This window comes from Mesoplodon mirus (genome assembly GCF_964341445.2).
Source record: "Mesoplodon mirus genome assembly, chromosome: 5".
In the NCBI taxonomy this organism is placed as follows: Eukaryota; Metazoa; Chordata; class Mammalia; order Artiodactyla; family Ziphiidae; genus Mesoplodon; species Mesoplodon mirus.
The window spans coordinates 56924372-56941856 of NC_138980.1; the positions used below are offsets into that span (position 1 = coordinate 56924372).

At 37.6% G+C, this 17485-nt stretch overlaps 1 protein-coding gene across 10 annotated transcripts in view; it reads left to right on the forward strand.

The window, feature by feature from the left end:
- The first annotated feature begins 357 nt into the window (after positions 1 to 357).
- Positions 358 to 17485, forward strand: part of LOC309804872 (uncharacterized protein) — a 121632-nt gene continuing 104504 nt past the window's right edge. For 4 of the 10 annotated variants that reach the window (XM_082622543.1, XM_082622546.1, XM_082622547.1 and 1 more), the window contains exons 1-9: positions 358 to 670; positions 4064 to 4379; positions 5091 to 5217; positions 5895 to 5938; positions 11073 to 11199; positions 11443 to 11569; positions 12686 to 14457; positions 15197 to 15316; positions 15417 to 15494. In XM_082622543.1, the coding sequence (XP_082478669.1) occupies positions 5924 to 5938; positions 11073 to 11199; positions 11443 to 11569; positions 12686 to 14234 (1818 nt within the window). In that variant the 5' untranslated portion in view covers positions 358 to 670; positions 4064 to 4379; positions 5091 to 5217; positions 5895 to 5923 and the 3' untranslated portion in view covers positions 14235 to 14457; positions 15197 to 15316; positions 15417 to 15494. Of the gene's footprint in view, positions 671 to 4063; positions 4380 to 5090; positions 5218 to 5894; positions 5939 to 6263; positions 6302 to 11072; positions 11200 to 11442; positions 11570 to 12685; positions 14458 to 15196; positions 15317 to 15416; positions 15495 to 17485 lie in introns of all 10 variants that reach the window. The other 6 variants (XM_082622544.1, XM_082622548.1, XM_082622552.1 and 3 more) reach the window with 6 other exon arrangements.

Sequence of the window (17485 nt, forward strand, 5' to 3'; positions counted from 1 at the left end):
AGCAGAAGTTTGGAATTGGTTTATAAAATTTAATTTTGTTTTATAATTATGTACAATTTTTTGTGGTTACAAAGTCAAATCAACAGAACATGGTATATTCAAAGAAAATTAGGTATGATTTCTGTCCCTTCTATCTTATTTCCTTGCTCCCTGGGGTAGGAAGTGTCTAAGGTAGCTGCCAGTGATTCCCACCTCCTGATATTCATGGCCTTTTGTAATACCCTCTGCATAAGTAAGCAGCTTCTAACCAGTGGCATATGGCAATATAGAGGGGATGTCACTTATATATTGATAATAAGGTTATAAAAGTTTGTGACTTCCATCTTGCTTACAGACTCTTCTCTTGACTCCCTAGATAAGCAAGTTGTAAATTGGATGGCAAAGTACTGTGGGTGGCTTCCTCTCAACAACCAGCAAGGACATGAATGCCCTTCGTCCAACAGTCCTTGAAGCATTAAATTGTGCCAACAATCATGTAATGGAGCTTGGAAATGAATCTGTCCCCATTTGAGTCTTCAGATGAGAGAGACCCCAGCCTGGGCCAATACCTTGATTATAGATTTGTAGAAGACCCAGAAGCAGAGGACTCAGATAATCCACGTCCAGATTCCTGGCCAACATAAACTGTGAAACAATAGATGTGTGTTGTTTTAAGCCACTAAGTTTTGGGGTAGGTTGCTACAATTCAATAGATAACTAATAATACCTTTTGTAGATTATATTTTATTTGATGGCTTATTCTTCCATCATTTGCTTTTTATTTTTAAGGTAAACATATACAGTTGATTTTCATTATTCACAGATTCTGTATCTGTAAATTCACCTACTTGCTAAAATGTATTTATAATCTCAAAATCGATACTCACAGTGCTTTTTCAGTCATTGGCAGACATGCACAGAGCAAAAAATTTGAGTTACCCCATGCACACCTTCCCGGCTGAGTTTAAACAAGGGGATGCTCTGCCTTCCTGCTTCAGCTCTCATACAGAGATGAACAGATGACGGGGATGGTAGGGGCAATTCAGTGTAGTGCAAGAAACTCCAGCTCTGGAGTCAGTTGGATAGGGTTTGAATCTAACTCTGGCCTTTGTTACTGGACCTCAGGCAAATTACTTAACTGTTCTGAACCTTGGGGGTTTTTTTTGGTAAAATAAAGAAAATAGAATCCACCAACATAAGTTGTTTTTAAGGTTATAATCTTAATTATACAAAGTTGTAATTTAAGATTATAATCTATTTTATGTTGATTTATTCCCCTTTGGAGAAATGGTTCAGTATTCACTAATTCTGTGTTTGCAGCAACTTAACTGAACATAGCTACCATGAATAAGTAGAATTAACTGTATACATATTCACATTTTTAGAAAATAAATGGTAATAACAAACTATTTTCATTTTTTCCCCTCATATAACATTATATCCTGAAGTTACCTCCATATTAGTACATAGAGACACTTCTCTCTGTCTCTCTCTTACAGCTGAATAGTACTGTTTTGTGTGTATACTGTAATTTATACAGCTAGACCTGTTAGTAGATGTTTGGGTTGACTGATATCTTTTGGTATTAAAAATAGTAGCACAATGAGTAACTTTTTTTTTTTTTTTTTGCCAATGTGTATTTGGGATATATTCCTGGAATGGAGTTTCTGAGTTAAAAGGCAAAAGCTTACATGTAGTGTTGTGGTTTTAGACTCTTTGATAATCCTCCCCTTAAGAGGTAGAGCTCAATTCCCATTCATTTGATTATGGGCACCCTTAGTGATTCACTTTCAGGAAATAGAATACAAAAGAAGTAATGAGATGTCATTTTAAATTTAGGTTATAAGAAGACTATGGCTTCTATCTTGTGTTTGCTCTCTCACTCTCTTTCCCTTGACTCACTGGTCTGGGTAGAAGCCCGCTTCCATACTAAGAGGGAGGCTTGAGAGGGAAGACCCCTACCATGTCATGAGGATAATAGAGTAGCCGAAGGAAATCCCCCCATGGTGAGCAACTGAGCTTGGAAACTGAAATTCTGAGGCTTGTCATCAGCTACTTGATAGAGTTTAGAAGCATAACCTCCTCCAGTTCAGCCTTGAAATAATTGCAGCGCTGGCTGACAGCTTGACGGCAACCTCATGATAGGCTAGACCTGAACCACCCAGCTAAGCTATTCCCACATTCTCCAATCACAGAAACTATGAAACAGTTAACTACAACAATGTATATAGTGTCAGACTGCTAAATTTCAGGTAATTTGTTACACAGCAATAGATAATGAATACATATAGTTTTGTTAACTATTGCTGAATCTTCTATGTAGGGGCTATACCATTTTTCTGTCCCATGAGTAATATATGAGAATTCCAGGTTCCCAGGACTTTACTAACACTGTGTATTTCCAAACTAAGAATACTTTTTTTTTAAAACAAGGTAATAGATGAGAAATAGTAAATTACTGTGGCTTTCATTTTTATTTCTTTCATTATAGGAGAGGACTCCTCTCCACCTTCTTTTTAAATTAAATATTAAAATAAGGACAGCTTCCCATCATGCTTAGGATAAAGAGCTAACATTTTCACAATTTCTAAATGGCTCTGCACAATCTGATCCCTTCCCATATCAACTTCCACTGGTACCACTGCTTTAGGATTCTGAATTAATCATTACTATACCCTTAGTGCATAACACAGGGAGTGACTACAGTGTCTTACGCACAAGACATGCAATAAAGATTGATGTAACTGTGGAAGTTTAAATAGAAGTGCTGTTGGTTGCCCATTTCTTACCCTCTTCTTTGTCTTGACCAAATGTTAGGCCTTTTTCCTCCCCTCATACTCCTAAATTTTGGCTTGCCCCCAGGTTTAAACATACACTAGAGGGTAAGGATATGCGCAACATCCTCCCTCAACAGCTTATTCTCAGAATCCGAAGACCCTAGAAACATTTCCTGTTAAAGTACCCTGGTTTTGCCACTTCCACACCTCCATCTCTTGAAAGTTCCTGCTAACCCTTCTTACACCTCCCTACTAAAGAAAAGCCTTTTTCTGTTTGATTTTGTGAGGTGCTTGCAGATTTCTGAGATTGGTGCATTCTCCCTATTGCAATAATCTTTCTGAATAAAATCTCTTCATATCTAAATCCAGACATGTTTTTATTTGACATGGGAAACAAAACTGCTAATGTAAAATTGCTGCTCATTTAATTATACACAAGCCAGAAATCATGGCTCTTGTGAAATCTATGGTGATTCAAAATTGTATCTATTTATGTACAGGAAACATCAGTTTGTTAGTATGCCTTTTTTTTAAGTAAAAAAGCTTGATGTAAGGTATAGGTTATGATAAGTGTTTCGTTGGTTCTTTTTTTTTTTTTTTTAACCAAGTGATTATTTTTCCCTGAAGTCTAACCTCCTCACTCTCTTTCTCTCTTTTCTTTCCTTCTGTTGTTTTAGTCTCCTCCTTCTCGGTCTCAGTCTCCCTCTGAGTTTCCCGTGTTGTGTCCGGTTTCCCACTTCTGTTCCTGTGCTTCCATTTTTCACGCTTAAGTTTCCCATCTCTCTGTCTCCACAAGCTTCTCCTTTGCCCCCATTATTCTTGTTTTCTCTTAGTCTGATTCTCATCTCCTCTTCCCTCTCACTTTATTTTCTTCAGTCGGCCTCTGCAACTTGTTACTGCAGTAGTAGTAGTTTCCCCTAGAGAATTCCATATAATCGTTTTTAGCGTAAAGTTCATTATTTCTGTGTGTCCTCTTTCTCTGCTCCTCAGTGAACTCTTCCATCACTCTGGCCCCTTTTTCCCACAGTGGAATCTCCATTCCACGTTTTCACCCCTCTCAGCAAGTAGAATCTCCCGGTAGAGGGCTGTGCCATTTACAAACACTTTTAGGTAAAGTCGCCAATGAGAATATTTTACTGTTCCAAATTCTTCCTCTTCCACCAAATGAAGCTTTCTAATAGAGAACATTCAAACTTCTTACCAAGTCCTCCTATAAAATCTCTCTGCAAAATTTTGCATGTTACTGGTTTGTATAATTCTCCTTTATGTCATCTTTTCCCCCTCCCCTCGCTGCCGCGGTGGTACAGCCCAGCCTCCGAATAAACCGAATTCCTCTGCTTGTACGGAACTGGCCGGCCTCTCAAGATGGCGGCTCCCACTGAGACACAGCGCATGGGAGCGGCCATATTGCCTCCTGAACAAAGCCGCCCAGGGTGCGGAGTGGGCAAAGCTGCCCGGTACCGAACAGCGCAGGCCCGGGAGCCCAGTGCTTTGCTCACCCAGACAGGAAGCGGGAGAGTTCGCCGCTATGGATGTGACAGCTGTCCCGGGTTAAGCCGTGAAGGGCGTTTCTAGATCTGATAACGGAACTGAAGGTCAGAAGGCGGACATGTGTGGTGATGAGTGAGTCTTTTGGATTGGTAATGGGAAGGGAGGGGTCCGTGAGTGTCAGTGATTGGAGACTGATGAAGTCACTGGTGGGGAAGGTATGTAGGATTAGGGTTGGGCTTATTTGGGAGTCAGGGATGGGGTGAGCTATGAGGTTAGTAATTGGATAACGGTGTGTCAGTGACGGGGTTGTCTGTGGGATCAGAAATGGTGTGTAGGGGGACTGACTGGTGATGACTGGGTCAGGGATTTAAGGGACTCTGAGGAATCAGTGATTGGTGGGGGAGGCTGTGGACTAAATGATGAGGGCATCCATGTGGCAGTCAGTGATGTGGTGGGCATGGGGCAGATCTGTGGGGTATGTGATTGCTAGGTCCGAGGATTCAGAGATTTGGAGGGAGCAGTAACGGGATCAGGGCGTCTTGATGATCAGCCCTACTTTTTTTTACATACATTAAAATTTCCACAGGTCATAGGCAGCCTTAAAGGTCAAATCTCTTCTCAACCATTATGCCCTTAGTCTGGTGCCCTGCATAAAAATGATCATTTTGAAACAAGACCAAACAAATCAAAAAAGATAGGATTATTATGAAAAGTGTGATTTTCGTCCTACCTCTTTCTAAGTTTATTGAAATCATTTTATATTTTATTCAAGAAACATTTATTGAACACCTGTTGGTTGCCCAGAGATAAGTATGACTATTTCTCCTGGTTGTTTCCTTCCAGATCTATTTTGACAAAGCCTGGAATACCCCATATAAAACAGTCTGTCTATCATGGGAGCACCCACTTCCTCTGAACCAGTTGAGTCTTACCTACCTGACTCCTTCTGGGACTGAGAAGGATTTCCCAGGTATGTACCTTCTTACGTTAGGATATATTCCGTTGTATCACTGGTTCCAACATACCACCATTTTTATATGCAGACAACCATATTGTTGAAATCAGCAATAAAAATTTAAACGGAAAACATCTTAAAATTAACATTTTGGTCCATGAATATTGATTGGCAGGAAAGTCTGCTGAGTTGAAGGAAAATATGAGAGCTCTTGGGAGATTATTAGAATTCAGCTGCTGATTCCTTTCTGGGGAATAAGGGAATACATTCCTCAGTTTTTCATTTGGTCATTAGCCATTCTTATTGCCGGGGAGCTTCATCTTTGTGTATGTGTGTGTGTGTGTGTGTGTGTGTGTGTATTGCCTTATGAAAACATTACAGTGGAATTGCTGGTTCATAGTGGGGAAAATAAGTTGTTAATAAATCAACAGGAAACATATGTTCACATCTATACAGTTAAATTAAAAAACCTTGTCCAAGTTCTGTATGATCATAGTATGTAGTCACAAGAGGACTTCCTTCACATGATACGTGCTTATCTTTCTATAAAGACCGAACAGTCTTCTCCCACAGGTTGGCCTAACATCTACCTGACTTCTGTGGTAGTTGTTTCTAGACTGGTGAATATGGAACCTGCAGTCTGCGTCTGATCTGTGAAAATGTCCTTCTGATAACCAATTTTGCCTTTTCAGGCATCTACCTTTTTAGAAGAGAGCAGAAAATGATGAAGTCCCAGGTGAGTTGCTTTAATTTTTAATTTCTTAAATTTCTTTTTTTGGTTCTTCATACAATCAAATGGAAAAATGAAGATAGCTAAAATTTGGATTGGGGAAAGACAGCCAAAATAAAGATCCAGACCTAGAAAGAGTTGCTAGGTAATATTTAGATAACCTGGCCTGAAACCATTAAAAAAAACTGAGGTACCAATTTTTCTTATCTTTCTTGCTGACATCAGTTACATGATTTGCAGACCTCTGAAGAGAAAGCAGATACATTTCCTATGGGAAGAAATTATTTCTTGCCATATAAGACTAAGATTTCATTTTTGGATCTTCCTCTAGGTGGTGGAGCGTGCAGTGTTCTCACCAACACTCCTGTGGTAAATGCAATAATAAATTTCTTGTAGCTGTATCACACAGTGATTTCTTTTAGAGGGAAGTTATCATAATGTCATAGCCAAACTCCTTAACTTTATCCTTTAGAGCTGGAGTCACCAAACTATTGCCTAAATTCAGTTCTCCAACTGTTTTTGTAAATAAAGTTTTATTGGCAGCACAGCCATGCCATTTGTTTACATATTGTCTGTGGCTTTTTTTGTACTACAATGGCACCATATGGCCTGAAATGCTGAAAATATATACTTTACTGAAAAAGTTTGTTGACCTCTTCTTTAGAGGACCAGACTGATTATAGAGGCTTCCTGTTGGCCAGCTTTCTCTACCGATGAAGTCTAGATAATATAGGATGGATACATTTTGAATGATCTTCCAAAATACATATTTCTTTCAAAAAGCAGTTCTTGAAATATAATTGTCTGGCAGAGCTTTGGAGAGCAGGGGTCACTGATGCTCTGTACCCTTTACTGTGGTTTCAGAGTTTGTAGGATTACTGTCTAACTTGGGGCTAGTTCCTTCTCTGTGTTTCTGTTTTTAACAGTCTGTTATTTTTTCTCCCTGCCAATATTCACTATATATGCGGTATAAAAATCTTTAACTATATAAAAAGATAAAAATTTAAACACTGAGGGACTTTTTAACTTAAACTCCCCTCCTCCTGAGATTATCAGTGTTAACCATTTGTTTCTAACCTTGTGATGGAGCGTACATGTGTAATAGTACCAGTGCCAGGGGTGTCTCTTACTTTCTTGTTTCTTTTTTGGGGAAAAATAATGTTATAGTAAACATTCTGTTTTGCAACTTGATTTTTAACTTTACTGTCCAGTATAACAATTTTTGTATACATTTTGAATATCTTCCTATGCCAGTATATAGAATTCTCCTTTATTATTTTAGCAGATCCATAATATATCCTTGTGGACTGGAATTGTTTCTTCATCTGTAAAATGGAGATTGTAATCCTCATAGGGTTGTTGTGAAAACTGAGTAAAAACCACGCTTAGAACTGTAACTGGGGATGGTTTGTTTTATATTTAAGTATTAGCTATTATTATTATATCATCATTATTATTGTCAAATCTTGGAATCAGCTTTTGCATTAGGAGTTCTTATGTATATTTTACAATGGAGCTTAACAAATGAGTTCTATTGTGAAAAGACAGGTGTTTTTCCTTTTTGGATCTCAGTAGCTTTGGAGCTGTGCTGTCCAATACAGAGCCACCAGCCTCATGTGGTTATTGAGCACTTGAAATTGGCTAGTCTGAATTGAAGTGTGCTTTGAGTGTAAAGTACATAGTGGGTTTTGAAGATATAATTGCAGAAATTCATTAATAATTTTTAAAGATTGATTACATGTTGAAATGATATTTTGAATATACTGGGATAAATATATATTATTGAAAATAAGTTTTTGAATGTTGCTACTAGAAAATTTAAAATTACTTATCTGGTTGGCTTTATATTTCTGTTAGAGCTGCTTTAAAGATGAAAATGGATTTTTTATTGGCCCAATAAATCCAACTATCATGGCTAATTAACTTGCTTGTTAGCTCAGGAAGAAAGATTTGTATTTTTTCCATACAGTCCAGAAGTGAAGTCATTATTTTCACACATACCTATCTTTCTTTTCTCCCTCTTAACACCTACTCCCCTTCCATTTCCTCCATCTCTTCCATTCTTCCAGTCACTCAAGCTGTAAAAATTGCTTGTAGCTGATTGGAAAGTACATTTTTCCACTGATTATGCACTATTTTACTCAATTTTACTCAAAATTAACAAAATTTATACATATTTAGTATATTAAAGCATTCTAGTATCATTGATAAAGCAAAATTAGAATGTCAGCATTACGTTTATTAATTTTCTTATCAGAATGGTTTCCCTCTACATTCTACATTTATCTTCCTCATGTTACTGTTCTTTAGATCACAAGAATATTATTGACAGTGCACAAAACTGTTCTTAACTAAGCATGAAATTTATTTTATTCTCTATAATTTTCATTCATTCCTTTTTAGCAAACATTTCTTGAGTAGTCAATATATGTCACAGGTGCTGGCTGGCTGTGGAATATCTCAAGAGTTACACATGGTTCTTTCTTGGGAAGAATGCAGAGAAAAATGAGGTGAACAGATGTGGAAACTAACATTAACACATAAAGGCTCTATAATAGACATGGGAGCAAGGAACTTTTATAGTTGATAAGGGGGAGCAGCCAGCTTTATAAATAAGTCAAGGATAAGAGTCTTAAAAGATTATTAAACTCTGGATCATGAAGGAAGTAGGATGAGGATAGGAAACAGCATTTGAAAAAGTAGAAGAGGCTGAGAATTTGAGGAAAACTAAAGTGGAGGGTGTCTCATGGCAAGTTTGTCTGAAGGTGGCATTAAGGTAATAAAATATAAAAGGTCTTGTTTACAGTATCAAGGAAGGCATTGTGGAATAAGTACAGTGGTCAAGAACCCAGCTACTGAGTCAGGACACCTGCTTTTAAATCTGACAGTTAATCAGTCATATATTCAGTGTAACCTCTGGCAAGAAGTGACTTAACCACTGTAATCCTCAATTCTCTCATATGTAAAGTGGGAAAACTAAAGGGGTTGTTATGGGAACAAACTGAATGCTTGGCAGCTTGATGGTGTGAATATGAGACTTGATGTGGGGTGAGAGAAACCTTAACATTGAGATGATTGAGATGAGACTAATTATATATGCAAGGATGGACCCAAAGGAGTCTTTTAAGCAGGGGAATGTTGATATTTAATTTTTTTTATTCTGAAAGCAATATTTGATAATAATGGAATAATTAGGGAAAAACCCTCAGAAGTAGTTTAAAATAATACAAATCACTCAGATTCCACTATTAGGTGACAACTATTATGAACATACATAATGGTGGCATAATTAAAATAGTCAGTTTACCCTCCAGAAACACCTCTGGCTCTGCAGTTACCCAAGTCCTTTATTTCAGTGTCATGTCAGTGATTTGTTATAGTTTTCTCGTGAATGTTTCTTGCATATTTCTTAAGTGTGTTTTTCAATATTGCTGTTATAATTGATGTATTTCATTATATTCCTAGCTATTGCATATATATAGGAGAACTGTGAGATTTAGAAGAAGCTAAGATTTCTTTCCTATGAAATGAGGGGATTGGATTAGAATCTTCAAGAACTCTGACATTCTCTGATTCTCTAAATGCGGCTTTTCTCTTTTTTATATGTTATACTTTAAAAATCCTTCTATATAATTATTAATAAAGGGCTTCCTTGGTGTCGCAATGGTTAAGAACCTGCCTGCCAATGCAGGAGATACGGGTTCGAGCCCTGGTCCGGGAAGATCCCACATGCCGCGGAGCACCTAAGCCCGTGCGCCACAACTACTGAGCCTGCGCCCTAGAGCCTGCGAGCCACAACTGCTGAGCCCACGTGCCACAACTACTGAAGTCTGTGATCCCTAGAGCCCATGCTCCGCAACAAGAGAAGCCACCGTGATGAGAAGCCCGCGCACCACAAGGAAGAATAGCCCCCGCTCCCAGTAACTAGAGAAAGCCTGTGTGCAGCAACAAAGACCCAACGAAGCCAAAAATAAATAAACTAATAAATTAATTTTAAAAATTATTAATGAAAATCTTCCTAGCCAGGTTTTGTTTTGTTGTTATATAATTTTGGGTATTTTTAGAGCTTAAGTTTTTGCTCCATCCAGAATATATTTTTTTCTCTTTTCCAAGACATAAGATATCATTGTATTAGTTATAATTGATGTATTTTATTATGGCAGCTAGGGCTGCCCTAACAGAATACCACACACTGTGTGGGATAAACAACAGAAATTTTTTGTGTCACAGTTCTGGAGACTAGAAGTCAAAACTTAAGGTATCAGCAAGGTTGGTTCCTTCTGAGGACTGTGAGGGAAGGATCTGCTCCAAGTCTCTCTCTTTGGCTTGTAGATAACTATCTTCTCCTCATGTCTCTTCATACTGTCTTCCCTCTGTGTGTGTGTGTGTGTCTCTGTTCAGATTTCTCCTTTTGATGTGGATCTCAGTCATATTGGATTAGGGTCCACCCTAATAACCTCATATAACTAATCACATCTGCAGTAACCCTATTTCCAAATAAGGTCACATTCTGAGGTACTAGGGGTTAGGACTTCAACTTATGAATTTTCATGGTATACAATTCAGCCTCTAACATACGGCTTCAACATTATTATTTTCCTGTTAACTGTCCAGTTGTTTCAGTACTATGCATTGAATAATACATCTTCCTCTCAGCTGTGTGTTCTTTTTAATATTAAACTCAAATCTTTATGTAATGCTAGTTCTTTTCTAATTTATTAGTGCACAGAGATACATTTTCATAGTTATATTCAGTGTGTACATATTAACTTATGCTGTTTCTTTTCATTTATTCTTTCATGTAAGTATTTCCACATGTTGAAAGAGCTGTATATTATTCCATCAAATTTAAGTAATTGTTTCCTTATTATTAGATACTTGAATTGTTTTCCAAAATTCCTCTCGGCTGCTTTAATGCTGCCCTTATCACTTACTAAGTTACCATTTGTATTAGGTAGGCATTTTATGATTTACCTCTTCTGTTTTCCTGTACTGTCTGGGTCTTCTTGCTAAAGGCAGGATTTTACATTGGTTCTCCCAAATACTCTGATACAAAACTAGATGTAGGTATAGTTTTGCATACTATATTAGAGATTATAAGAATGATCACTTTAGATTGAACAGGAATATACTGTTACAGGGGTTAGTATCATTCAAGGATGTGGCTGTGGATTTCACCCAGGAGGAGTGGCAGCAACTGGACCCTGCTCAGAAGACCCTGTACAGGGATGTGATGCTGGAGAACTACAGCCACCTTGTCTCAATGGGTAAGGATGACTTCCCTGTATAACTCAGACTTGTCCATTCAAGTGCCTTTCCTTATCAGTCTCTGTGATTAGGTGGTTCCTGACATATGAATGACTTTTATGATCTTCGTACCTTCCCCAGTGGAGGTCATTACTTTGCTGAGGGCCAAATGTACTACTTCATTGTAGACCTCCTTAAACTGCACCTTCTCTTTTGCCTTCTGTGCAGTCTATCCCAGTTCCTCTGTGATTTCCATTTAATAGGGCATCCAGTTTCCAAGCCAGATGTCATCTCCAAGTTGGAACAAGGAGAAGATCCATGGATCATAAAGAGAGACGTACCAAATTGGATCTACCCATATGAAGATCAGGCAGATGGGCGACAAGGGAAGTGAAATATCAGGGTTTTTTTTAATTGATTGATGCCTGAGGCTTATGTTTCTCTCCTTAGTGAATTCTCTTATTCTTTGTTCCTATGCTGAGAATTTAGTAGGCATTCAACAAATAATTTATCAATTAAATAACTGTGAACCTTTATAGGGGATAGCTATTTCTTATTGATTGTATATGTATATATTATGTATTAAATATATATTTGTTTAATATATTTAATATATATTTAATGCATTTTATGAAAAGGCTTAATAGGCAATAGAAGGCAAATTCCTTCTAAGAACACAGGTTGCATTACAGAATTAAATACTGCTACTGTTTTTAAAAGTTCAGAGACAATTAGAGTCTAAAGAAATGAAACAGAATTTGAAAAGGCATTTTTCAGAGCATGCAGCTGTAGCTGCTTTGAAAAATATATTGAGTATTGATGATGCTGAGAGAGGGAGGTGAAGACAAACTGTTGATGGGGGGTGGGCATGAAGAGTATATGAACGAAACCTTGAAGTTAGGGAAATATGGCTTTTCTGGGAGAACTTTGCTAGTTTTATTTGATAATGTATAGAAAGAATTTATGGGGAACTGTGGAATTCAAGCTTGGATTCTTGGTGTGAATCTGATACTGAATCCACAGCAGGATTTTGGGTTTTTCTGTTGTTTGTATTAGTCGTTAATTAGGAAAGTAGACTGAGGAGAGTTAAAGTATTTTGAATACATAAGAGACCTTGTTTCTTTGGCTAGTGGTGGCAGGATAATACTAGTCAAGTATATAGAGCAAATTATAAAATAAACGCATTTGAAAGGTGAAAAGCATTTCCCTTCAGAAAGCAGGAGAAATGGGAAGACTCTAGAAGAGTAATCCAAGATTAGAGTGATAATAACTCAGATAGTTTTCTATCTCCTTCAGGTATAGTTTTTCCATAAATATTTCACTTTAACATCCTTGTCTAACCATTTCCCTCATCATACTATTTGCTGTCTGTCTTATGAAATGGCCTGTCTCCATCCCTGTTTTGAGTTCATCACCTTCATTGGATCAGTCATTTTTTATACTCCTCTGCATTCTGTTAATTATTCTTTATGACTGTTTTATCTTATCTTTCTTTCCTTTAGACAGGAAAAGTAACCTTGACAACACCCAATCATGTATTTTGGGGTCTGTTTCCTTCCGTAATAAGATACTGAAAGGAGTCACAAAGGATGGTTCACTTTACTCCATTTTAAAAGTCTGTCAAGGTGATGGCCACCTGCAGAGATGTCAGAAAAACAGACTTTTCAGGCGAGTAACAGTCATCAACAACAAAACAATGACTGTGGAGTCAGACCACAAATATAATGCATTGGGGAAAATATTTCAAGAATGCATAGGGTCAGATACTTCAAGACAAAGATCCCATAACTGTGGTGCATTTAAAAATGACTTGAAATCTAGTATTGACCTACCTAGTTGTAATAAGAGCAATTCAGGAAAAAACCCTGATGAGAGTTTTGGATGTGGAAAATCATCCATCCATGGTGTGTCCAATGCTGATCTTGAGAAAATTCACAATCGAGTAATTCCCTGTGATGATAATGAGTGTGGAAACATTTTCAGCAAGAAACAATCCCTTATTCAGTATCAGAATGTTGAAACTAAGGAGAAAACCTGTGTATGTATTACATGTGGAAAAGCCTTTGCTAAGAAGTCACAGCTCATTGTACATCAACGAATTCATACTGGGAAGAAACCATACAATTGTGGTGCATGTGGGAAAGCCTTCAGTGAGAAGTTTCACCTCATTGTACATCAAAGAATTCATACTGGGGAGAAACCTTATGAGTGTTCTGAATGTGGAAAAGCCTTCTCTCAAAAATCATCCCTCATTATACATCAAAGAGTTCATACTGGGGAAAAACCATATGAATGTAGTGACTGTGGGAAAGCATTCTCCCAGAAATCACCCCTCATTATACATCAGAGAATTCACACTGGAGAGAAACCTTATGAATGTAGGGAGTGTGGTAAGGCCTTCTCCCAGAAGTCACAGCTGATTATACATCATAGAGCTCATACTGGAGAGAAGCCCTATGAGTGTACTGAATGTGGGAAAGCCTTCTGTGAGAAGTCCCACCTCATCATACATAAAAGGATTCACACTGGAGAGAAACCCTACAAATGTGCTCAATGTGAGGAAGCCTTCAGCAGGAAGACAGAACTCATTACACACCAGTTAATTCACACTGGGGAGAAACCTTACGAATGTACTGCATGTGGGAAGACCTTCTCCCGGAAGTCACAGCTCATTATACATCAGAGAACGCATACTGGAGAAAAGCCCTATAAATGCAGTGAATGTGGAAAAGCCTTCTGTCAGAAATCACATCTCATTGGACATCAGAGGATTCACACAGGAGAAAAACCTTACGTTTGTACTGAATGTGGGAAAGCCTTCTCTCAAAAGTCTCACCTCCCAGGACATCAGCGGATTCATACAGGAGAGAAACCTTATATATGTGCTGAATGTGGAAAGGCATTTTCTCAGAAGTCAGACCTTGTTTTACATCAGAGAATTCATACTGGGGAAAGACCTTATCAGTGTGCTGTATGTGGGAAAGCCTTCATCCAGAAATCACAACTCACTGTACATCAGAGAATTCACAGCAGTGGTAAAATAATAATGAACTAAAAACACAGACAAGCTTTCAGTATTAGCTCAAGCCTTAATAAACAACAGAAACCTGATTAATTTGATAAATTTGTGGACAACATCTTTATAGAGAAAATTTTACAAGAGAATTCGTGTCTGTAGTGTGGTGATACCTAACTCAGCAGAGATGATGGGAAATAATTACATAAATGAAGGACATTTCACCATGGCATGTAAAGCTTTTAAAGTCATGAACTGAATGGTCAGTAGAACAAATTATGTATATAGAATATTGTCAAATTACATATTCCTTATTATACCATAACAATAAACACATTGTGAAATTGCTAATATTAGCTTGCCATTATTTTGGCCATGTACAGTAATTCCCTATAAAGGACATGAAGAAAACTTGAGTTAATAAAATCAATTCCTAGAAACTGTATTAATAAGGAGGGGCTTGGGAGTTCCTTGGTGGTAGGACTTGGCGCTTTCACTGCTGTGGCCCAGGTTCAATCCCTGGTCGGGGAACTAAGATCCTGCAAGCTGTGCAGAGCAGCCAAAAAAGGGGGGGGGGTTGCTTAACATGATCCCTAAATATACATGTAAAATTCTTATACAAAGATGGAAAGATAGGTTGATCAGATTCAGTAAAGGTGATAATTATACATTTTTCCATCTCAAGCATATAAGTTGATCTGTATCTCTGGAAGGACCCTGGACCTTGAAATTGATGCTTCTTGACCAAGTCTCCTCTTTACTCTCCCTTACTGGTAATTTGGTATTGAACTGACTTTGGTACTGACTTTGGTATTGACTTTGGTACTGAACCAAATGGTTTAGGTTTTAATCCTGGCTCAACTACTCAAAATATTGTGTGACTTCAGGCAAGCCTACTTTACCCATCTGAATATTTTTTCTTATTGGTAAATAAATGTACAGTGTAGAGCACATTTTCAGTTAATATTAGTTCTTTTCATCTTTCTATTGTCCTATAACAGGATCCTAAGACTAATATGATACATCTGAACTTCCTATGCAGTCCGGATACTCTGCTTATGTACCCCATTCCTATGACTGATTGATTTAACTGTCTTTGACCATGGTAGTCTTGATTCTTGGTATGTTAAAGTGAGATTTTATTATACTTTTATTATTTTTACATACATTTATATAAGCCATTGTGTTTGCACATAAAGACCCTGTCTAATGTCACTTTAGTTCCTTTATGACCCCTGTCCTGCAGCTGCAACTGTTCTCCCTGGAACTGAGGACACTTAACAAAGGAAAACTCTTGGGGTAAGAATTCATGCCTGCCATAGATTTGAGAACTTAATACCTCTAAAATTTCTCCTGCCCTCCTTCCTGTGATCCCACATATTCCTGCATGAGCAACTTAAAATGAGGATTCCTGCTGGAGCTGCTCTGCAGGAGAGCATACCTGGCAAGGATGAGGGTGTCTATATGGTCAAACATGGTTTACCCATGTTCACATTGTTCTTCCCTTAGTTCCTACTTGATTCCTTCACATTTCATGCCCACCTTATCCCCTTCCTGCATGGCTGAACTATCTATTATGAAACTGGGTGAGAATCTCTGCAGGGGAGAGGGCATACCTGATGGAGAGGGATGTGGGAACCTGTATGGGCAAATTTCTGGTCTCATTATTAACACTGAGTTGATAGCACTGTCATCAGATATAACTGGCCATTCAGATCTGGGATAGAAGGCCTAAGAGTACACCTCATGGGTTGAGCTACTCTGAGGGTTCCTCATGGAAGATGTCCTAACTGGCTCTTATGGAGACATGAGAAGGACAAGGGATCATATTGGGAATATAGAGAAATTTATTGAAGAGGGGGTTTTATATAGTGACAGGTATGGACCTTATATAGGCTTAACAAAGATTCACAGTTCCCACCTCATAGACTTCCCATTTGATCCTTCCACTGTTACAGCTCCCGTGCAGCCTCATTGATCTGATAATGGGTTTCTATAAAAATCTCATTTCAGATTTAGCACCTCCTGGTTTAACATTTCACCAGCTTTTTTTTTTTTCCAGCTTTTTACTAGAGGAGCTAGCCAGTGCAATGAGGCAAGAAAAAGAAGCAGTAGGCATATTCAGATTCTAAAGATACTTAAAAGTTATTGAAAAGATTTGAATACAACTAAATTAAAAAGAAAAAAGCCAATTCTACAATATCTATTCCAGAAAAGAGAAGAGGAAGGATCCCTGGCATTTTTTATGAGGCTACCATTATCCTGATGCTAAAGCCAGACAGAGACATTACAAGAAAAAAAAATTAGTGACCAGTATTTCTCCTGAACATAGCCACAACCATCCTTAACAGACTATTAGAAAATCAAGTCTAGAAATATTTTGAAAAAAAAAAGTACATCATAGCTAAATAGAGTTTAATTCAAGAATGCAAGTTTGGTCCAATGTACAAAAAATTTTTTGTATAATTCACCATACCAATAGCCTAAAAAGAATAACTATATGGTCATTTCTGTAGATGGGGGAAAATTATTTGACAAAAATTCCACATTGATTTAGAATAAAAACTCAGCAACTAGGAATAAAGGGCAGCTTCCTCAAATTGTTGAAGGACATCTATAGAACATCTAAAGTTAGCATATTTAATGGTGAAAGACTAAATGTGTGCCCCAAGATTGGGAAATGTTAAAGATGTCTGTTCTACTCTTCCTAGTGAATATTGTACTGGTGATCTTAGCCAGTGCAGTAGGGAAAACAAAACAAGGTGGGGGGTGGGGTGGAGTTGGGGGGGGTGGAGCATACAGTCAGAAAAGGAAAATAAAATGGTCTTTATTTGCAGATAACATGGTCTTCTACACAGAAGATTTCAAAGACTACAAAAAAATCTACTAGACCTGATAAATGGGTTTCACAAAATATCTAAAAAAGTGAGGAGATATACTGTATTTACAGATGGAAAGATTCAATATTGACTGTTAAGATATCAGTTTTCCTCAAATTGATCTATATATTTATTGCAATCACCCACAAAAAAATCTCAGCAGACACTTATGTAGAATTTGACAATCTGATTCAAAAATATACATGGAAATGCAAAAGACCTAGAATAAACAAGACATCTTTGGAAAGAAAGAAGAAGACTCATATTACCTGATTTTAAGGCTTATTATAAAGCTAGAGTAATCAAGTATATAGTATTGGCATAAGAATAGGTCAATGGAACAGTATAGTCTAGAAGTCAAACCACACATATGAATAACAGACTTTTAACAAAGTTGTCAAGGTAACTCAA